This window comes from Drosophila gunungcola, unplaced genomic scaffold (assembly GCF_025200985.1).
Source record: "Drosophila gunungcola strain Sukarami unplaced genomic scaffold, Dgunungcola_SK_2 000001F, whole genome shotgun sequence".
Classification (NCBI taxonomy): Eukaryota; Metazoa; Arthropoda; class Insecta; order Diptera; family Drosophilidae; genus Drosophila; species Drosophila gunungcola.
The window spans coordinates 12075910-12091868 of NW_026453197.1; the positions used below are offsets into that span (position 1 = coordinate 12075910).

The 15959-nt window shown below is 43.7% G+C and overlaps 8 protein-coding genes and 1 long non-coding RNA gene across 17 annotated transcripts in view; 3 read left to right on the top strand and 6 right to left on the bottom strand.

The window, feature by feature from the left end:
- The window catches only part of LOC128263198 (protein Aster-B), a 58008-nt gene extending 55983 nt beyond the window's left edge, over positions 1-2025 (bottom strand). For 4 of the 8 annotated variants that reach the window (XR_008268415.1, XM_052998022.1, XM_052998014.1 and 1 more), the window contains exon 1: positions 1409-2024. Coding sequence is in view for 7 of the 8 variants with exons in the window: in XM_052998022.1 (XP_052853982.1) it covers positions 1409-1692 (284 nt within the window). In the remaining variant the exon portion in view is untranslated. Of the gene's footprint in view, positions 1-1408 lie in introns of all 8 variants that reach the window. The other 4 variants (XM_052998016.1, XM_052998017.1, XM_052998020.1 and 1 more) reach the window with 3 other exon arrangements.
- A 436-nt stretch (positions 2026-2461) lies between these two features.
- LOC128263241 (uncharacterized) lies at positions 2462-3764 on the bottom strand. Its single transcript, XR_008268418.1, has 3 exons — positions 3220-3764; positions 2635-3161; positions 2462-2569 (listed from the first exon to the last, which is right to left on the bottom strand). It is a non-coding gene; the product is annotated as an uncharacterized LOC128263241 (long non-coding RNA).
- A 189-nt stretch (positions 3765-3953) lies between these two features.
- On the bottom strand, positions 3954-4434 carry LOC128263239 (uncharacterized). The gene is made up of 2 exons (XM_052998127.1): positions 4183-4434; positions 3954-4120 (listed from the first exon to the last, which is right to left on the bottom strand). The coding sequence occupies exons 1-2, from the start codon at positions 4392-4394 to the stop codon at positions 4018-4020; spliced, it is 315 nt and encodes a 104-aa protein (XP_052854087.1). The 5' UTR covers positions 4395-4434; the 3' UTR covers positions 3954-4017.
- Positions 4435-5093: 659 nt separating this feature from the next.
- Positions 5094-5701, top strand: LOC128263238 (protein FAM32A-like). The gene has a single exon (XM_052998126.1). The coding sequence runs from the start codon at positions 5197-5199 to the stop codon at positions 5554-5556; it is 360 nt and encodes a 119-aa protein (XP_052854086.1). The 5' UTR covers positions 5094-5196; the 3' UTR covers positions 5557-5701.
- Positions 5571-7424, bottom strand: LOC128263211 (uncharacterized). The gene is made up of 2 exons (XM_052998041.1): positions 7184-7424; positions 5571-7111 (listed from the first exon to the last, which is right to left on the bottom strand). The coding sequence occupies exons 1-2, from the start codon at positions 7331-7333 to the stop codon at positions 5786-5788; spliced, it is 1476 nt and encodes a 491-aa protein (XP_052854001.1). The 5' UTR covers positions 7334-7424; the 3' UTR covers positions 5571-5785.
- On the top strand, positions 7400-9469 carry LOC128263208 (elongator complex protein 3). Its single transcript, XM_052998038.1, has 4 exons — positions 7400-7555; positions 7617-7858; positions 7979-8844; positions 8902-9469. The coding sequence occupies exons 1-4, from the start codon at positions 7534-7536 to the stop codon at positions 9419-9421; spliced, it is 1650 nt and encodes a 549-aa protein (XP_052853998.1). The 5' UTR covers positions 7400-7533; the 3' UTR covers positions 9422-9469.
- Positions 9470-9486: 17 nt separating this feature from the next.
- On the bottom strand, positions 9487-11519 carry LOC128263219 (solute carrier family 17 member 9). Its single transcript, XM_052998050.1, has 3 exons — positions 11220-11519; positions 10759-11146; positions 9487-10705 (listed from the first exon to the last, which is right to left on the bottom strand). Exons 1-3 carry the CDS (start codon positions 11285-11287, stop codon positions 9842-9844), a joined length of 1320 nt encoding a protein of 439 aa, XP_052854010.1. The 5' UTR covers positions 11288-11519; the 3' UTR covers positions 9487-9841.
- Positions 11520-11809: 290 nt separating this feature from the next.
- LOC128263206 (zinc finger protein Xfin-like) lies at positions 11810-14174 on the top strand. Of its 2 annotated transcripts, none has more exons than XM_052998035.1 (2): positions 11810-11860; positions 11982-14174. In XM_052998035.1, exon 2 carries the CDS (start codon positions 11987-11989, stop codon positions 14096-14098), a length of 2112 nt encoding a protein of 703 aa, XP_052853995.1. In that variant the 5' UTR covers positions 11810-11860; positions 11982-11986; the 3' UTR covers positions 14099-14174. The 2 variants fall into 2 exon arrangements, with proteins under 2 accessions (XP_052853995.1, XP_052853996.1); XM_052998036.1 differs by lacking the exon at positions 11810-11860 and adding an exon at positions 11902-11920.
- A 488-nt stretch (positions 14175-14662) lies between these two features.
- On the bottom strand, positions 14663-15748 carry LOC128263228 (zinc finger protein 20). The gene is made up of 2 exons (XM_052998110.1): positions 15712-15748; positions 14663-15648 (listed from the first exon to the last, which is right to left on the bottom strand). The coding sequence occupies exon 2, from the start codon at positions 15642-15644 to the stop codon at positions 14823-14825; it is 822 nt and encodes a 273-aa protein (XP_052854070.1). The 5' UTR covers positions 15645-15648; positions 15712-15748; the 3' UTR covers positions 14663-14822.
- Positions 15749-15959: the final 211 nt, after the last annotated feature.

Consider the following 15959-nt stretch of genomic DNA (forward strand, 5'->3'; position numbering starts at 1 on the left):
GATAAAACGTTTGCTCGAGTTGTAAAATGTGGAAATCCTTTTAAATTGCTTAACTATTGCTTTAATGTTAGTGCTGAATGTAACTTCTATTTAGGGCAAATTGAAATAGTACCATTGACTTAAAACTAACTTAATGCCTGGTTTAACAACTACTGCCAGTGCTAGTAAATATAAAGTTGTGAATGAATTTAGTTATTTATTGCCTTTTTTTAGTTAGATGGAAAGGAACTAAAAAAAGCTATATAATTTGCAGTACTCGCTCTTTATCTTATATTAACATACTTCTATTCATTATTTATTTTCGCTTTAATTCGATAAACTTTTCAAAAGCCAAAAACTTCCACTTGCCATTTAAATAAAAATGTTGATGGTTTACTTGTTATCTATTAATTTAACCACCCATACTTTCTATATTTTGAGTTCATTCACTAAATTAACTGATAACCACAACAGCACGATGATAGCACAGACACTTTCGCAGACTTACTGAAGTCAAGAAAAATATTGTTTGTTTACTGCTTTTGTTCGTTAGTTTCAACAGCCACAAAATCGATATCCTAAAGCGCCTTACAACGACGAACCGCCCTGTACTTGTCCATTTTCTAAAGGCAACTGTTGCGCAATAATCGGAAAATGCTATCAAAATCCAAGAAGTAAGAGGTGTTGAGCAATTAGGTTGGGGCAACCCGTATTATCACTTCGGTGACACAAGTGGGCAGATTTGGGCAAATTAGGGAGGGGGTTAACGGGTAGATAAGCCGAAACTGAAAGGAACAAAGAGGGGCTTTTAAACGACATGCAATATGACTAGCAACGGGTTAAGCATGCAAACCAGCGGGCAAACCTACACCAGAAATAAACACGGTTAGCTCTTAGGTTACATTTACACAGAAAGAAATAAGATCAATAAGATTTGCGATTGAAATTTAAAGGGCAGCTTGAACTTTTAACATTTTTAGCTATAACATTTAGTATTGATTACTGAGTATCAAATGATTGAAAAAAGTTAAGTATTTTTCTGTTTTCCAAGGACTTTAAAATTTAATTATTTTGAATTCAGTTTTCAGAATTAAAATAGTTCATAAAAGGAATTTATGATATTTTTAAAATTAATCATCCAAATTATTTACAGATTTTATAATTATATATAATATTATGTAACAAATTTGTACACAAATACTACAAGTAAACCAATTTTATGGTTTCCAGATCTTTTTAAATGTGGCTAACAATCTGTTTTTTTTAGAGAGAGTTTAATGTGACGGACAATAAGAATTTATAAGTAAAATTTCGAAACGCCCACTTTAAACCTAATTTCTTTCTACGTAAAGCGATAAAACTTTCGATTTTGGATTAGTATGTATGTATGTATATTGAATAGTGGGCCTTTGGGGGCGTGGTAACTCACATGGGCGTCACATTTAAGCTGGCGGTGCGTTTGTGCTTGCCGTGCGAGGACGAATGACGATGGAAGAGGCTGTGGGCGGTGGTCAAGGACTTGGGCAGAGCACCCTGGCTGGCGGACTTGCGCAGGGTCACAAAGCGGAATCCTGATCCCGATCCCGATCCTGATCCCGATCCAGATCCGGAACACGAGGAGCTTGAGGCCAGCGAGGAACTCGACGAGGAGGTGGATTTGTGCTGCTGCTGGTGGTGCTGCTGTTGTGCCCGCTGCTGTGTGACAAAATGCATGACAACGGCACTCGCTGCCGCTCTTATTTCTTTGCGCTCTAATGTTTATTTTTTTTTGGTTTTGTTTATAGAATTGCCCCTGTTATTTGTTTATTTCATCTATTTCTTTTATGTGGCACTTGCTGACGTCTGCGGAAGTTGCTTTTAATGTGGTTTTTGGGATCGTATAGTAAAGGAAAATCACTGTCACTTTGGGTTTTCCACGGTTTTTCAGTTTGTGCACGAGTAAATGCTTTTTTTCTATTATTGGATATTGAGATTCTTCGGTAAATTCGGGCGTTTCGTCTGCCCACCAATCGAATTCTTCACTTTTTTGCACATAAAAGGTATACGTCGCGACCAGGGTTGCTAGGTGTGCCAATTGCCAGACGCCGCTCTCAATAACCAGGTGATTTTAATTCGTTTCCCCATCTAAACACAGGTTTGTATCCGATCTTCTAGTGCCTTATTTTTATTTATTTCCCCCTTCTCTTTTTCAGTGAATAAAATGTGTATATAAACTACGCGTAATGGTTGGTGCCATGGCAACCCAGAAATACTTATCGATATTTGATTAATATCGACATTCCCGCAAACAGCTGTTCAGGGCTGCAAACTTATTTCAATAAGAAATTAAGCACTGGTCACACTTTTCTCCGTTAATTTTCAAATTTAAATTTGAGAAATTTGCCAAATCCAAAATCAAAAACGTCCCCAAAGCTTAATTTAACTAAGTTCATTTGGCTGCTTTATATTCTAAATTTAAATTTAAAATTGTAATATATATTTAGTTTAAATAACACCCACAACACGGTTTTGAAGATCGAGAACGCCTGCAGCAATTGGGATAATGAGCTTTCCGTGATGCGTAGCTTCTAACCTAAAATCACAGGATACGCTAGAGGAAGAAATGTATTACTAAATAATTGTTAAAAATTATTATTTTCCGGTGATCAAACTTACGATTCGACATTTCCAAAGGCATTTTGGCCGCAATCGAAGAGTTAACAAAATTTGACAGTCCTCGTTTCACCCGCTCTTAAAACAACGCCATTATAGACACACTTTCAAGGATAAGCTGGATCACTGAAGTACGCAGTCATAACAGCTGCCTTGGAGTGTACAATCAGAAATACAGCGATCACCAAAAATAGTAGTCAGACGCATAGTTATCCCTCTTTAATATAGTAAATTCTAAAAGATGTTGCAATATTTTCACCCCTTATATACCATGCCGATTATTAAACCTTGCTCAGTTATAAAAACAAACTGTTACATATAGTACTTGATATTTCATGGACTTACTCGGACTAGAGGTTCTTCGAATACGCCGGTAAATATAATAAGTAGGTTCTCATATTTAGTTCTTATCCAGAGTTTTTAATTATTTAACGTTCTATAAATAAAATTGAACCTACTCTAGACAGCAGGCGGGATACTTAGCTTTCGGAGCCTTGATTTTTCCAAACTTTATTTGGCCGGGAGGGCATCTAAATTTATTAAATATTTTAAACCGTTATATATTATTTCCAGTGCACTCAAACTCACGTTCGTCTCATCACGGCACTATTAAATGAGCACAACAGTTCCTCACACCGTTTTGGGTGGGTTATACTTCGACCACGCCACATGATTATTCCATCAACGACACAATGAAAGTAGTGGTCTGGATCCTGGTAGATTCCCATGGAAACGGAAGCCTGAGATCCTGAACTCAGGAGAACTAAAACGACTAAAACAACTACGGTATGAGGGCGCATCTGATTGCCTTCAGAATAGAAATTTATCTAAAAAGCCAGTCAGTTAACTATGAAACTAAACAAGCTTTTTTAATGGGCAGCTGGTCCTAACAAAGCTTTTTTTATGACAGCTTGAGGCTGTCAGGTTGCTAATTAAAAATAATAAAGTGCAAATAATTATTTAGTATATGGAGGCATTGGGCTTTAAAAAGCCCTTTTAAATTTAACAGAACATAAAATTAATGTATATTGTGTATTAATTCTAAAAAGTAGTAAAAGAAAATATTTTGTTTTTTTTTCACCACCTATAATTGATATAAACTAAGTGAAAAAATATAGACCAACTAACTCTATAAGGAAAAAAACATATTTACCAGACTATAAAGTACGCTGTCTTTGGCGATCTATTCATTTATCCATTGTTATTCGGCTCGCACGGATCTTTATCTTCTGGAGTTATTAATCATTAAAGTTTGTAATTACTTAACTTTTGGTGATGCCATACGATCCTCACAGATACCCACAAAAACCGAAGCGTATAAATATGAAGTTAGGAGGCGGCTTTGTATTCGTTTGTGTTAGGACTTGAATATTTTTAAAATTTTTATTACACGTTTATTATTTCACGTTCACAGCAGGTAGGATAATCAGCGTTTGGAGTCTTGTATTTTCCGAATTTTTTGCCCGGGGGAAGTCCATAGGCACCACATCTAAATTAAATTAAATTAAAATTTTTTTATTTTTATATCTTTTTTAAAAAGCTTAAACTCACGTATGGATTTCTACAGTGCTATTTTCTCCGCACAAAATTCGCTCACAGCTTTTTGGGTTCCTTGCACTTTGACCCGCCTCTAAAATAAGGCCTTTAAGGACACATTTTCCAGGATGAGCTGGATCCTTAAAGATTCCACGGGCAACAGCTGCCTCGCTTTCCGAAACCAGAAGAACAGCGACGACCAAACATACCCCAATAGCTAGACGCATCTTTATGCCTTCAAATTAAAACTTTAACTAAAAGCATCAGCTAACTCTGAAACCTTTTAAGCCCTATCTATCAGCGTCTATCTACAGGTCAGGCACAGATCAAATCTAATAAAAATCTCGGCCTTGAAAAACTTTATTGATACGGGCAGTCAACAATAATAATAATGATATTAGTACTGTAATAAGTGAGAGGAAAAAAGCATTTGGTTTTAAGGTTGATAATAAAAAAATAACATCGTTAAACATTATAAAATTTTGACTTTGGACTACTGACATTAAATGTATGTAGGAATGTATTAAGAAAGGAAGCTTACTTTTTAAAATTCAGGTTTTTTAATTTTGATCAAAAGTAGGTTTACATTATAGGCTGCAAATGTATTCTTCACTTGTTATAAAAAAAATTAAATATCAGCGTTAAATGGAAACAAAATTATGAAACATCCTTAATATTTATAAACAAATATTTATTAGTATTATTCATTATTATAATTTTCGTCTAGACTTTTGTTTTATTTTTAATTTTATTCATTTTATTTAATTTCTTAAACTTTCTGTTGTTTTTTTTTTCCCTTTTTAAACAAAATTTAAGGTTAAATATTTACTATTAAAAAATAAAACAAAACTATAACAACTGATAATAATAGCGATTTGCTTTTGAAAATTATACCGATAAGCTGATATCGATAGTCCTGTGAAAAACCAACCATGCATAGTGCCACCTCTATTTCTTACTGGTTGTAAACAAAAACAAGGAAAATTTGGACCTTTTTATCATTATTTGACCCGGAGAACCACCGAAACCATGGCCGACGAGTACGATTGCGTGGCTAAGGGCAAACTCAAGCTGAAAAACGACTCAGATCTCAAGAAGAAGAAAAAGAAGAAGAGCAAGGACAAGGACAAGGAGAAGCAGCTGCAAAAATCGTATGTGGAGCAGCAACTGGCGGAGACGGGCGCCACCTCGTCTTCCGGCGCCAGTGGCTACGAGCGCAAGCTCACCAAGGCAGAGCTGGCCAGCAAGAAACAGCAGGAGAAGATGCGCAACAAGCGGATAATGGACAAGGCGCAGACCACTCACAAGGAGCGCGTCGAGAAGTTCAACGAGCATCTAGACACCCTAACCGAGCACTTCGACATCCCCAAAGTGTCCTGGACGAAGTGAGGCCATCGCACTCGTAACTTAAAGCATACATTTATTATTAGGTTAAGTAATTTCGACTATGTTGTGACCTGTGGGCGCGGGTAAAGTGAGAGTGAGAGAGAGAGGCCAAATAAACAATCCGGATGGCACACAACTAAGCTAAAAACACACGACATATGTAGTTAAAACGTAAAGAGGGGTAGTTTCCAACTTTCAGTCCAGTGTCCTCGTCGAACTTTCGATCAATCTCCTAGTGCGCGGCAAACAGCTCGAACATGGCGTACTTCCAGGTCCAAGAGCGCACTAGCTGTTCGAATCTATCCCGCTCGTGCTCGTAAATGTACCCCAATTCGGGCTCCATGCAGACCTCGGTGTAGGGATCGGTCAGGAGGCTCTGCACCGACAGCAGCACCTTGGCCACGTTCAGCGCCAGCGACCAGTTGTGCTGCTGGAAGATGTCGATGCCCACGTCGCCGTGCCGCGACACATTCGGGTGCAGGATCTTGGTAAGGAAACGAACCGTGGGCGGCGTCATCGGATAGCGCTCCGGAAAGTATATGAACAGGAAAAACTTGCCGCCCTCGTAGGGACTGCCCGGTGGCCCCAGGATCGTGGCCTGCCAGTAGTTGTTCTGTCGATCCAGCGGTATGGCCGAAATGCCCTCCGAATCGTAGCTGTTCAGCAGATTGGCCTCGCCGCGCAGAAAATTATTTCGCATCGCGTTGCCCGGCTCCCGGTCGCCCAGTTGTTGATCTGCCTCCTGCCCCGCCTCCTCACCCCGTCCACCCATCTCGATCAGGCAGGTGCGGCAGAAGCAAGACGACATCAGCTCCCCGTACAGCCGGTACCAGTTGGGATTGTCCGCCAAACTCTCGAACAGCGGCCAGCGCTGCTTGATGTACGCCTTCCACATGCTCTGGGCCGTGTTTTTCCCGACAATGTCGTGCCACTGCTTGCACACCTCGCTGGCCATCCACAGCGACATGTCGTCCAGATAGGCGAATATCTTCAGCATCACCTCTACGGGTATCATGTTCACGATGTTTCTGCTGCTGCTGCCACTTGGTCCGTTTCCGCCGGCGCCGTTGTATTCATGGACTCGCGCCCGTCCGTCGGCTAATTCGTGCATGTAGTGGGGCAGAGCCAAGGGAGCCATGGCCCGGGGTCGCTTGATGGGCAGCAGAAACGGATTGACAGCGCGCTCGTGCTCGAAGTCACGCTCCGGAGACTCCGCCACTTCGGCTGCCTGCTGGGGCGGATCTGGGACAGGTTGGTCTGGCTGCTGATCCTGCGGTTCCATTGGTGGCTGCGCTATGGCGTTCTGTGCGATGGCCGGCGGTTCGGGGTCCTCCAGATCCTCGAAGCCCATGATGTCCACATCGTTCTCGGTCTCTTCGTCCTCCTGCTTGTCCTTGAACGGGGGCTCGTCGTTCCCAGAGTCCTCGTCGTCGGACAGCTCTGTGAGGAGCTCCTCGGCTCGCTGGGCGTTGTAGAGGAAGGCATGGCAGGCGCCACACAAAGGCTCCCCGAAGTTGGGACCGTAGTAGCCGTTGCACACCCAGCAGGTGTTGCTATTCTGCGAATTGGAAAGGCAGCACAAGTGCTACATTCATTTATCCGCAAAAAAAGTGGCTTGTTGTATACACACCGAAAAAGAGAACGTCGGAGGCTCTGGCAGCTGCAGTTTGTCCTGGTCTGGATCGTCAGGGTCGTCCATGTCGTCACCGCTGCTCTCGGCCAGTTCCCTCACCAACTGCTCCTGGTCCTTTTGCTGCTGCGCTGGCACGCAGCTAGTCATTTTAATCCACAACTCCGAGAATCTGGTGCGAAAACAAAAACTTTCTGGGTGCTAGTGTGACCAGCGCATACTGGCGTTAAATAACCAGCCCTCAGTGCAGCACCCACAGTCGGAGGTGCATCTCTAGGACAATCGGTCGATAACCAAAACAAAACAGCTGCGACGTCACACGTGCAATTTATGTGAAATTCCTCCGGAAAATGAAGCCAAAAAAGAAGTTGGGCAAGTTGGCGGCAGGAAAAGTTCTCTCCTAAACACATGCTAACCTGTTTATCTATGGCAGGTGTGGGCCTGAGCCGGGAGGAGCGTCAGGTGCTTGTTATCGGGGAGATTATCCAGGAGCTGCTTCGGGCGCACGAAGCCAAAAAGGATGTGAACCTCAACAGGATGAAGTCATTGGTCTCCTCCAAATACGGACTGGACAGCTCCCCGCGTCTGGTGGACATTATCGCAGCCGTGCCACAGGACGCTAAGAAGATTCTGCTCCCGAAGCTGAGGGCCAAGCCCATTCGCACAGCAAGTGGCGTAAGTCGACTGTTTCACTCCATCTTTTAACAAGTTGGTATATTGAAAAGACCAACTTGTTGCCATTATCCGATCTAAGAGAGCCAAGGTTTTCTGTTATTAACACTCCATTTATTTCAGATCGCCGTAGTGGCCGTAATGTGCAAGCCGCATCGCTGTCCGCACATCAACATGACAGGAAACATTTGCGTCTACTGTCCCGGCGGACCGGACAGCGACTTCGAGTACTCTACGCAGTCGTACACGGGCTATGAGCCCACCTCGATGCGTGCCATCCGGGCGCGGTACGATCCGTTTCTGCAGACGCGCCACCGCGTCGAGCAGCTTAAGCAACTGGGCCACAGCGTGGACAAGGTGGAGTTCATCGTAATGGGCGGCACGTTCATGTGCCTGCCGGAGGAGTACCGCGACTACTTCATCCGCAACCTGCACGACGCCCTCTCCGGCCACAGCAGCGCCAATGTGGCGGAGGCCGTGCGCTACTCGGAGAAGTCGCGCACCAAGTGCATCGGCATCACCATAGAGACACGGCCGGACTACTGCCTCAAGCGGCACATATCGGACATGCTTAACTATGGCTGCACCCGGCTGGAGATCGGCGTGCAATCGGTTTACGAAGACGTGGCCAGGGACACGAATCGTGGGCACACGGTGAGGGCGGTGTGTGAGAGCTTTCAGCTGGGTAAGGATGCCGGCTACAAAATCGTGGCGCACATGATGCCCGACCTGCCGAACGTGGACTTTGAGCGCGACATCGAGCAGTTCATCGAGTACTTTGAGAATCCCGCCTTTCGCTCTGACGGCCTGAAGATCTATCCCACGCTTGTCATTCGCGGAACTGGCCTCTATGAGCTGTGGAAGACCGGTCGCTACAAGTCCTATCCGCCATCGATGTTAGTGGACCTGGTGGCCAAGATTCTGGCACTTGTACCACCCTGGACGCGAGTCTACCGCGTACAGCGCGACATTCCCATGCCGCTGGTCAGGTGAGTTGACCACTATTTAATCCATTGAACAAGTCTTATATGTTTACTTATTTTCAGTTCCGGCGTGGAGCACGGCAATCTCCGCGAGCTGGCTCTGGCCCGCATGAAGGATCTGGGAACTACATGTCGCGATGTTAGGACACGCGAGGTTGGCATTCAGGAGATCCACAACAAGGTGCGCCCCTACGAAATTGAGCTTATACGCCGAGACTATGTGGCCAACGGCGGCTGGGAAACGTTCCTATCGTACGAAGATCCCGAGCAGGACATCCTCGTCGGTCTCCTTAGGCTGCGCAAGTGTTCGCCGGACACCTTCCGTCCGGAACTAAAGGGCGCGTGTTCCATTGTTCGCGAACTACACGTATATGGCTCGGTGGTGCCGGTTAATGCCCGTGATCCCACAAAGTTCCAGCACCAAGGCTTTGGCATGCTGCTGATGGAGGAGGCGGAGCGAATTTCTCGTGAGGAACACGGCAGCACCAAGCTGGCAGTCATATCTGGAGTGGGCACCAGGAACTACTACCGCAAGCTAGGATACGAACTGGACGGGCCTTACATGTCCAAAAGCATAGCCTAATAGGAACGATTTGTATGGGTCTTAAACAAATAAAATAAACATAAAATTTACTACGTAGTTATAGCTTGATGGATTAAACAATTATAATTTACCACGCTAGGAGCAGAAAGATTTCTCTACTTAAAACTACGGCCTTAAATATATACATTAATATATATAGAGTGAATCGATTTAATGGCTAAACATCATAATGTCATATGGTATCCATGATACTACATATTTTTGGCTTTAACATTTCCCGAGAAAAGTTATCGATCGTCAGTTGTAAACAAGAAATAAAAGTAATTGAATATTTAAGACTAAGAAAAGAAAATGGATCAAAATTCGTCCATGCATGGTTTAAATCGACCCACTCCAATATACACACACATATGTAAATAAATAAATTAATTTCAACTGAGGAAAGTGTGCAAGAGAATGTTAAACAATGGCCTCCGCCGAACCGAAGACCATGAATATAATCCAGCCGACAAGATTGATGCCAGCCGCCGCGCTGAACACCATCGGCCAACTCTGCGTGAGCTCCAGAATGTGTCCGGCCAGATAGACACCCAAGAAGCCGGGAATCGCGCCCACAGTGTTCATCAGGCCAAAGACACTGCCCGAGTGTAGGGGAGCCAGATCCTGGGGATTCACCGTCACCGCGTTGTTGTGGAAGCCCGTGCCGCCTATGATGATGGTCATACAGATGAGGGCAGTGTGGAAGTCCGAGGTGCGGCTCATCACGAACAGGGCCAAGTTCTGGGCGGCGAAGCAGCAGCTCTGGATAAACTTTCGCACCGTCGTCGTCTGCCACTCGCGGGCCAGCAACCTGGTGGTCAAGTACTTGGCGAAAAGGGTGCACGGCGGGAGGGCCAGCCACGGTATCATGTTGACCACCCAGCCCTTGGCGTGCGGAAAACCGTCGTGGAAGTATGTAGGCAGCCACGAGAGCAGCACAAAGAAGCAGTTCATCTCGCAGGCGTGGGTCAGCACGCAGGCCCAGAAGGACAGTCGGCTGAAGTAGCGCAGCCAGGGCACGGCCGTTGTCTCCGTCGGACTTTTGTTTGCGCACAGACGCGAGGGCGTGGCAATGTTTATGATCCTATTGCGCTCCCCGGCCATTGCATAGTAGCGCAGGACCAGCGCCCAGGCAATGCCCATCAGTCCAATCACCCGGAAGACGTACGACCAGCCAAAGTATTCCAGCAGGAACGAGCCCATGATGCCGGTGAGTAGAGTGCCCAAAGCTGAGCCAGCTGTGAGCAAGCCAAAGAAGCTGCTCCTTTCATTGGGGCAGAGGTTCTACAGGGGATTAGATTATAGTTTGTTTGAATCGCTATCATTTAACTGCTCACCTGACTCGTCAGGCTGATCATGCTGGGGAAGTGGACGCCCTGGAGTGCGCCATTAAGAATCCGAATGGCTACGATGAAGGGAATGGCATAGCTCTTGATGGAGCCCGCCGACCAGATGATCGTCGGCATCAGGAATGTGATGAGCGACCAGCCGATGGCGGCGGCCAGGATGACCCGCTGTCCTCCAAAGCGGTCGCTGAAGTAGCCACCCACCACCTGCGTCAGGGTGTAGCCCCAGAAGAAGGAGCTGAGCACTGTGCCAGAGTCAGTTTTACTCCACTTTTGAGCAGATGCCACGGCCGGCACAAGGAGGGGCATGGTGGTGCGTGTGGAGTAGAGCATGCAGGTGCCCGTTATCAGTGTGATGAACCACACGCGCTTCTCGTGCCTGCAAAGAATCGAAGGAGGAACAGTAGTGAAAATGGGCATATTGGAGAGATGCTTGTGGTAGAGAAACCCACCTGGTCCAAATACTCTGCGTGTCAACCAGTTCCCCGCGCAGCAGCGAATATTTGAGCTTTTCGTCCATGGTCAATTGTGAGGGTCCCGATCTATTTCCACTGCTTCACGTCACATATCAACTCCAACTGATGCGTCGCTTGGCGCTGTGGCATATTCTAATGGCCTTTGTTTATTCTCAACCAGTTCGATTCGTTTAAGAACGCCAAGTATTTGCGTCAGTTAAAATACTTTTTTTACGTGGCCGTTTTTCCAGCAGCCGCTGGATTAGAGTATGATGCGACTTGGTCGCTATACTATGCGCTTCACTCTACGAATATGCAACAAGAGTACACCGAAAGAAAGGAAGTGCAAAATAAGTATAAGTGTAGTTTAGATTAATTCTTAATATTGTTAAGAAATCTTTGATTGATGTATATTCTTAATATATAAAATATTAATATCTAATATAAATTGTGCATAAAATAAAAAATGTAACGCCCGGTGTAGGGTGCATGAAACAGTGTACCCAGCTTATGATTTCCTTGTTTTTGTTAGGTCGATAAGCCTTGAATCGATAGGTTTTCGATAGCGCAACATGTGTTCCTGCGCCTAACAGCACTTTTTGTAGTGCAGACATTACTGTTAACAAATGACCGAGGAGGTAAACAAAATATCTGTGCAAAATTATTATAAAATATTTTAAATAATAAACAAAAGAAATGTAAGAATTCTTATTATCCCAAACATTGCTATTTCTATTGACACAATCTTTTTGATTTTAGCAAAAATGAAGGAAAAATGCAGAGTTTGTTTGCGAAAGTACCGAAACATGGTGAATATATTTAGTGAAACCCAGGACCTCGGGATTTCCATAGCGGATATGATTTGGGAATCCACAGGCTTTCCCGTTGAAAAGGGCGACTCACTTTCAGAGTCCATTTGTCCACCTTGCCTACAGGATGCGCAAAACGCATTCAGGATAAGGGAAACCTATGAAAGTAGCCAACACTTCGTCTGCCAAGTCAAGGAGGAAATTATTGAAGAGGATTTTCAGGAGGAACAAGTTCAGCACTACGATACGGAAGGATCAAATTGTGACGATAATCAATTCGTTTGCCACGTGAAGAACGAGCCATTGGAAGAAGATTTCCCGGTGGAGGACGTCTCAAAGACACCAGACACCGAAATAGAGCAATACAATTGCCAAGTGAAAAATGAGAAAAGCGAAGATATTGATAAAGATGGTCCACTCAAAGATGCACTTCCGTTCAAATGTACTCTGTGTCCCAAGAGATTTCGGAGCAAATATTTCCTTAATCTCCACACACCTGATCACACGAAGGAAGAAAAGTACAAATGTGCCCACTGCTCCAAGTCTTTTCGTACTTTAGCACAACACCGGAGCCACATGCAGACCCACACTGGGGAACGATCGTACCAATGTCTGCAGTGTTCCAAATCTTTTCTCAACAGTTCCAACCTTCAATCGCACGTTCGAATTCACACTGGGGAACGACCTTTTAAGTGTCTCAAGTGTCCAAAGACTTTTATACAAAAAACCCATCTTGTCAATCACGATCGAACTCACACCGGAGAACGTCCCTACAAGTGCTCCCAGTGTGACAAGTCCTTTATACAACCTGCCAATCTTCAGATGCATATCCAGACTCACTGTAAGAAGGGATCAAAAGTCCGGAAAAATAGTAGAGTCTTCGTCCAAGCCCGCACAGAGGAGAAGGAGGCACTTTTCAAGTGCACCCACTGCTCTGCGTCCTTTGACAACCAAGATGCCCTCCTAGACCACATCCACACCCATAACGCCTTATTTGAGGAAGAAGTCTGCAAGCTGTCAGACACTGAAATCGATCCATTTAGCCATATTGAAGTGGATATATTTGAAGACAATGATAAAGATGAAAATGGCAGCGAGGATCACAACGGAGATTTTACTTCGTTCGAATGTCCTCACTGTCCAAAGGTTTGCAAGCGCAAACGTGACCTTGAAGCCCACTTGAAAAATCACTTTGAGCAACTGCAGAAGTGTCCCCACTGCCCCAAGTCTTTTAGCATCATATCAAACTATAAAAGACACCTTCGTGTTCACACGATTGAAAAATTGTTTTTCTGCTCTTATTGTCCAAAGAACTTTCGAAATCAAGCGCAACTTAGGGAACACACGCGAACTCACACTGGAGAACGTCCCTATGAGTGTTCGATATGCCACAAGTATTTTACCCACAACTCCGTTCTAAAAAAACACATGCGTTCACACACTGGCGAAAGACCCTACAAGTGCAGCCTATGCCCCAAAACTTATGCGCAATTGGATCCCCTCAAGGACCACATTCGAAGGCACAATAATGAAACTATCGATCCTAAAAAGGAGGCCCGTAAGTGTAGCCAGTGCTTGAAGACATTAAAAAACGCAAGAACACTCAGGAAGCACATTCTGATACATAAAAGGCAAAAAAAATACGCATGTTCAGATTGCTCAGAGAGCTTCAATGGAATAGAATCATTGACAAGTCACATATTACTTGTTCATACAATTGAAAAACCCGTAAACTCTTCCGAACAAACTTTTAAGTGTGAGCACTGCCCAAGATCGTTCGCAAATGATAAAATTCTTAAAGCTCACACACTTACCCACTCTGACAGACCACGTCTAAAATGTACTTACTGTGACGACACTTTTGCAAACAGCCAAACTCTTCGACTCCACAAACGCATTCACACGGGGGAAACGCCGTATAGATGTCCCCATTGCCCACAATCTTTCACGAGAGGCGACTATCGTGTCAAGCACATCCAAAGTCACCACCGAAATACAGCATCTGGGAAACTCAAACGCAATATTACAACTAAGGAAAAGAATCTCATTCCACTTGAAGAACTTTAATATTCAGCTGGTTTTGGAGCTAATTTTTAGCGTAATTAACTTAATTTTTGTAAATAAATATGTTACCATGTTTTAATTCGTTTGTTTGCTTAGGTTTAAAGGGGAGAATGATTAGTATGTCTACATGCATAAATTTTAATACATTTTGAATCCAATTCAATTCGATTTTTAACGTTTTAAGTTATTGTTATTAATATATAAGCTGTCTCGGTAGAGGAACCGTTATAGTAATTATAAGAAATGCTTCAAAATTAAAGGTAATTAAAATTAAAATTTTGAATGTTTTCAGTTTATGTTATTTTACTGTTACTATTTAAATAGTCGTTCTCCCGTGTGGGTGGGAATGTGATCTCGCAGATGGGATTTTCTGGAAAGAACTTCATTGTGCTGATTAATTAAAAATGCTAAACTGTATCCCATAAAAATATAAGGATAATAGTAATAATTCTAAACTTTCTCTTGAAAAAATAGATTGTAAAACTTACATATAAATGTAAAAATGGTTTAACTAGCCTTTAAATTTACAGATTCTATAAAGAAAGCAGTTTACTTAAAACTAATTAATTTCATTTTGTACAATCAACAGGTACTTATATATTTAACAATTTAAGGTTGCTTTCATTTCATATAAACAAGATAGTAAATAAAAAAGGAAACATGGTTTAACAATGGAATGTATGGTTTTTATGGTGCTCAAAACAGGCAAACATTCCGACCCTATAGTTTAATCTTCATGCGTTTTCATGTGCGACCGCAGGCTCTGCTTGATGCTGAAGGACCTCTGGCACAGAGGACACTCAAAGGGCTGCTTTCCCGTGTGGGTTCGCAAGTGGGTTTGAAGCGTGGATCGGGCTGCAAAGGCCTTGGAGCATTGGGAGCATTTGAAGGGGCGTTCACCGGAGTGACTGCGCAGGTGGATGGTGAGGAGCTTCAGCCATCTGAAGGACGTCGAGCAGTGCGGACACTTGTGGGGACGTTCGCCGGAGTGGACCAGCAGGTGATCCCTCAGGGATCCGGAGTAAGAGAAGGATTTGGGGCATTCGGTGCACTTGAAGGGACGCTCGCCCGAATGGATGCGGTTGTGCCTCTGCAGGACACTGCTATCCTTGAAGGACTTCTGGCACTGGTCGCACTTGTAGGGTCTTTCGTCCGAATGGAGTCTTATGTGCTTCGTTAGGTTGCTTTTCAGTCTGCATCTCTTTGGGCAATGTGGGCACTTGAAGGGGAGCTCCAAATCACCACCCTGTTCTTGATCCTGATCCGGCTCCTTAGCCTGGCTGTAAAGAGCCTTCGCCGTGCGCTCCTCCTCCAGTTGACAGAAGAAGTTATGGCTCCTCTCGTAAGTTCTCTTGATATCGAATGCATTTTGTGCATCCTCCCGGCAAGGCAGGCAAATGAGTTTGGGCATTGAGTCCTTTTTTTCCACGGGAAAGCCGGTGGACTCCGTAATCATACCCGCAATCGATATGCCAAACTCCTGCGTCCCCTGATAAATATTTACCATGATTTCGGCCCTGTTCAAGCAAACTCGGCATATTTCTTCCATTTTACTGAAATTATCTTAAGTTTTCATATGTTTTCATTTACAAATGCAATTGCCTTATTTAAATTACGCAGATTGCTTGGTTTGTTTTGTTTTTTATTGCTCTAATCACCCTGTGGCTCTGTACAATGGCTGTTAAGCTATTTCAAAAGATTCTAAAAACAATAATTATCGATAAAATTTAATAAATTTTGTTTAAACAAGCCATTAAATATTAGTTTTTAAAGGGATTTTCAACTTAAATTTAACTGTTTCTAAAAAATTAAATTATAATTGCCATGGGCAAACAGATTGAATCATAAATTTCAAACAGCTTTA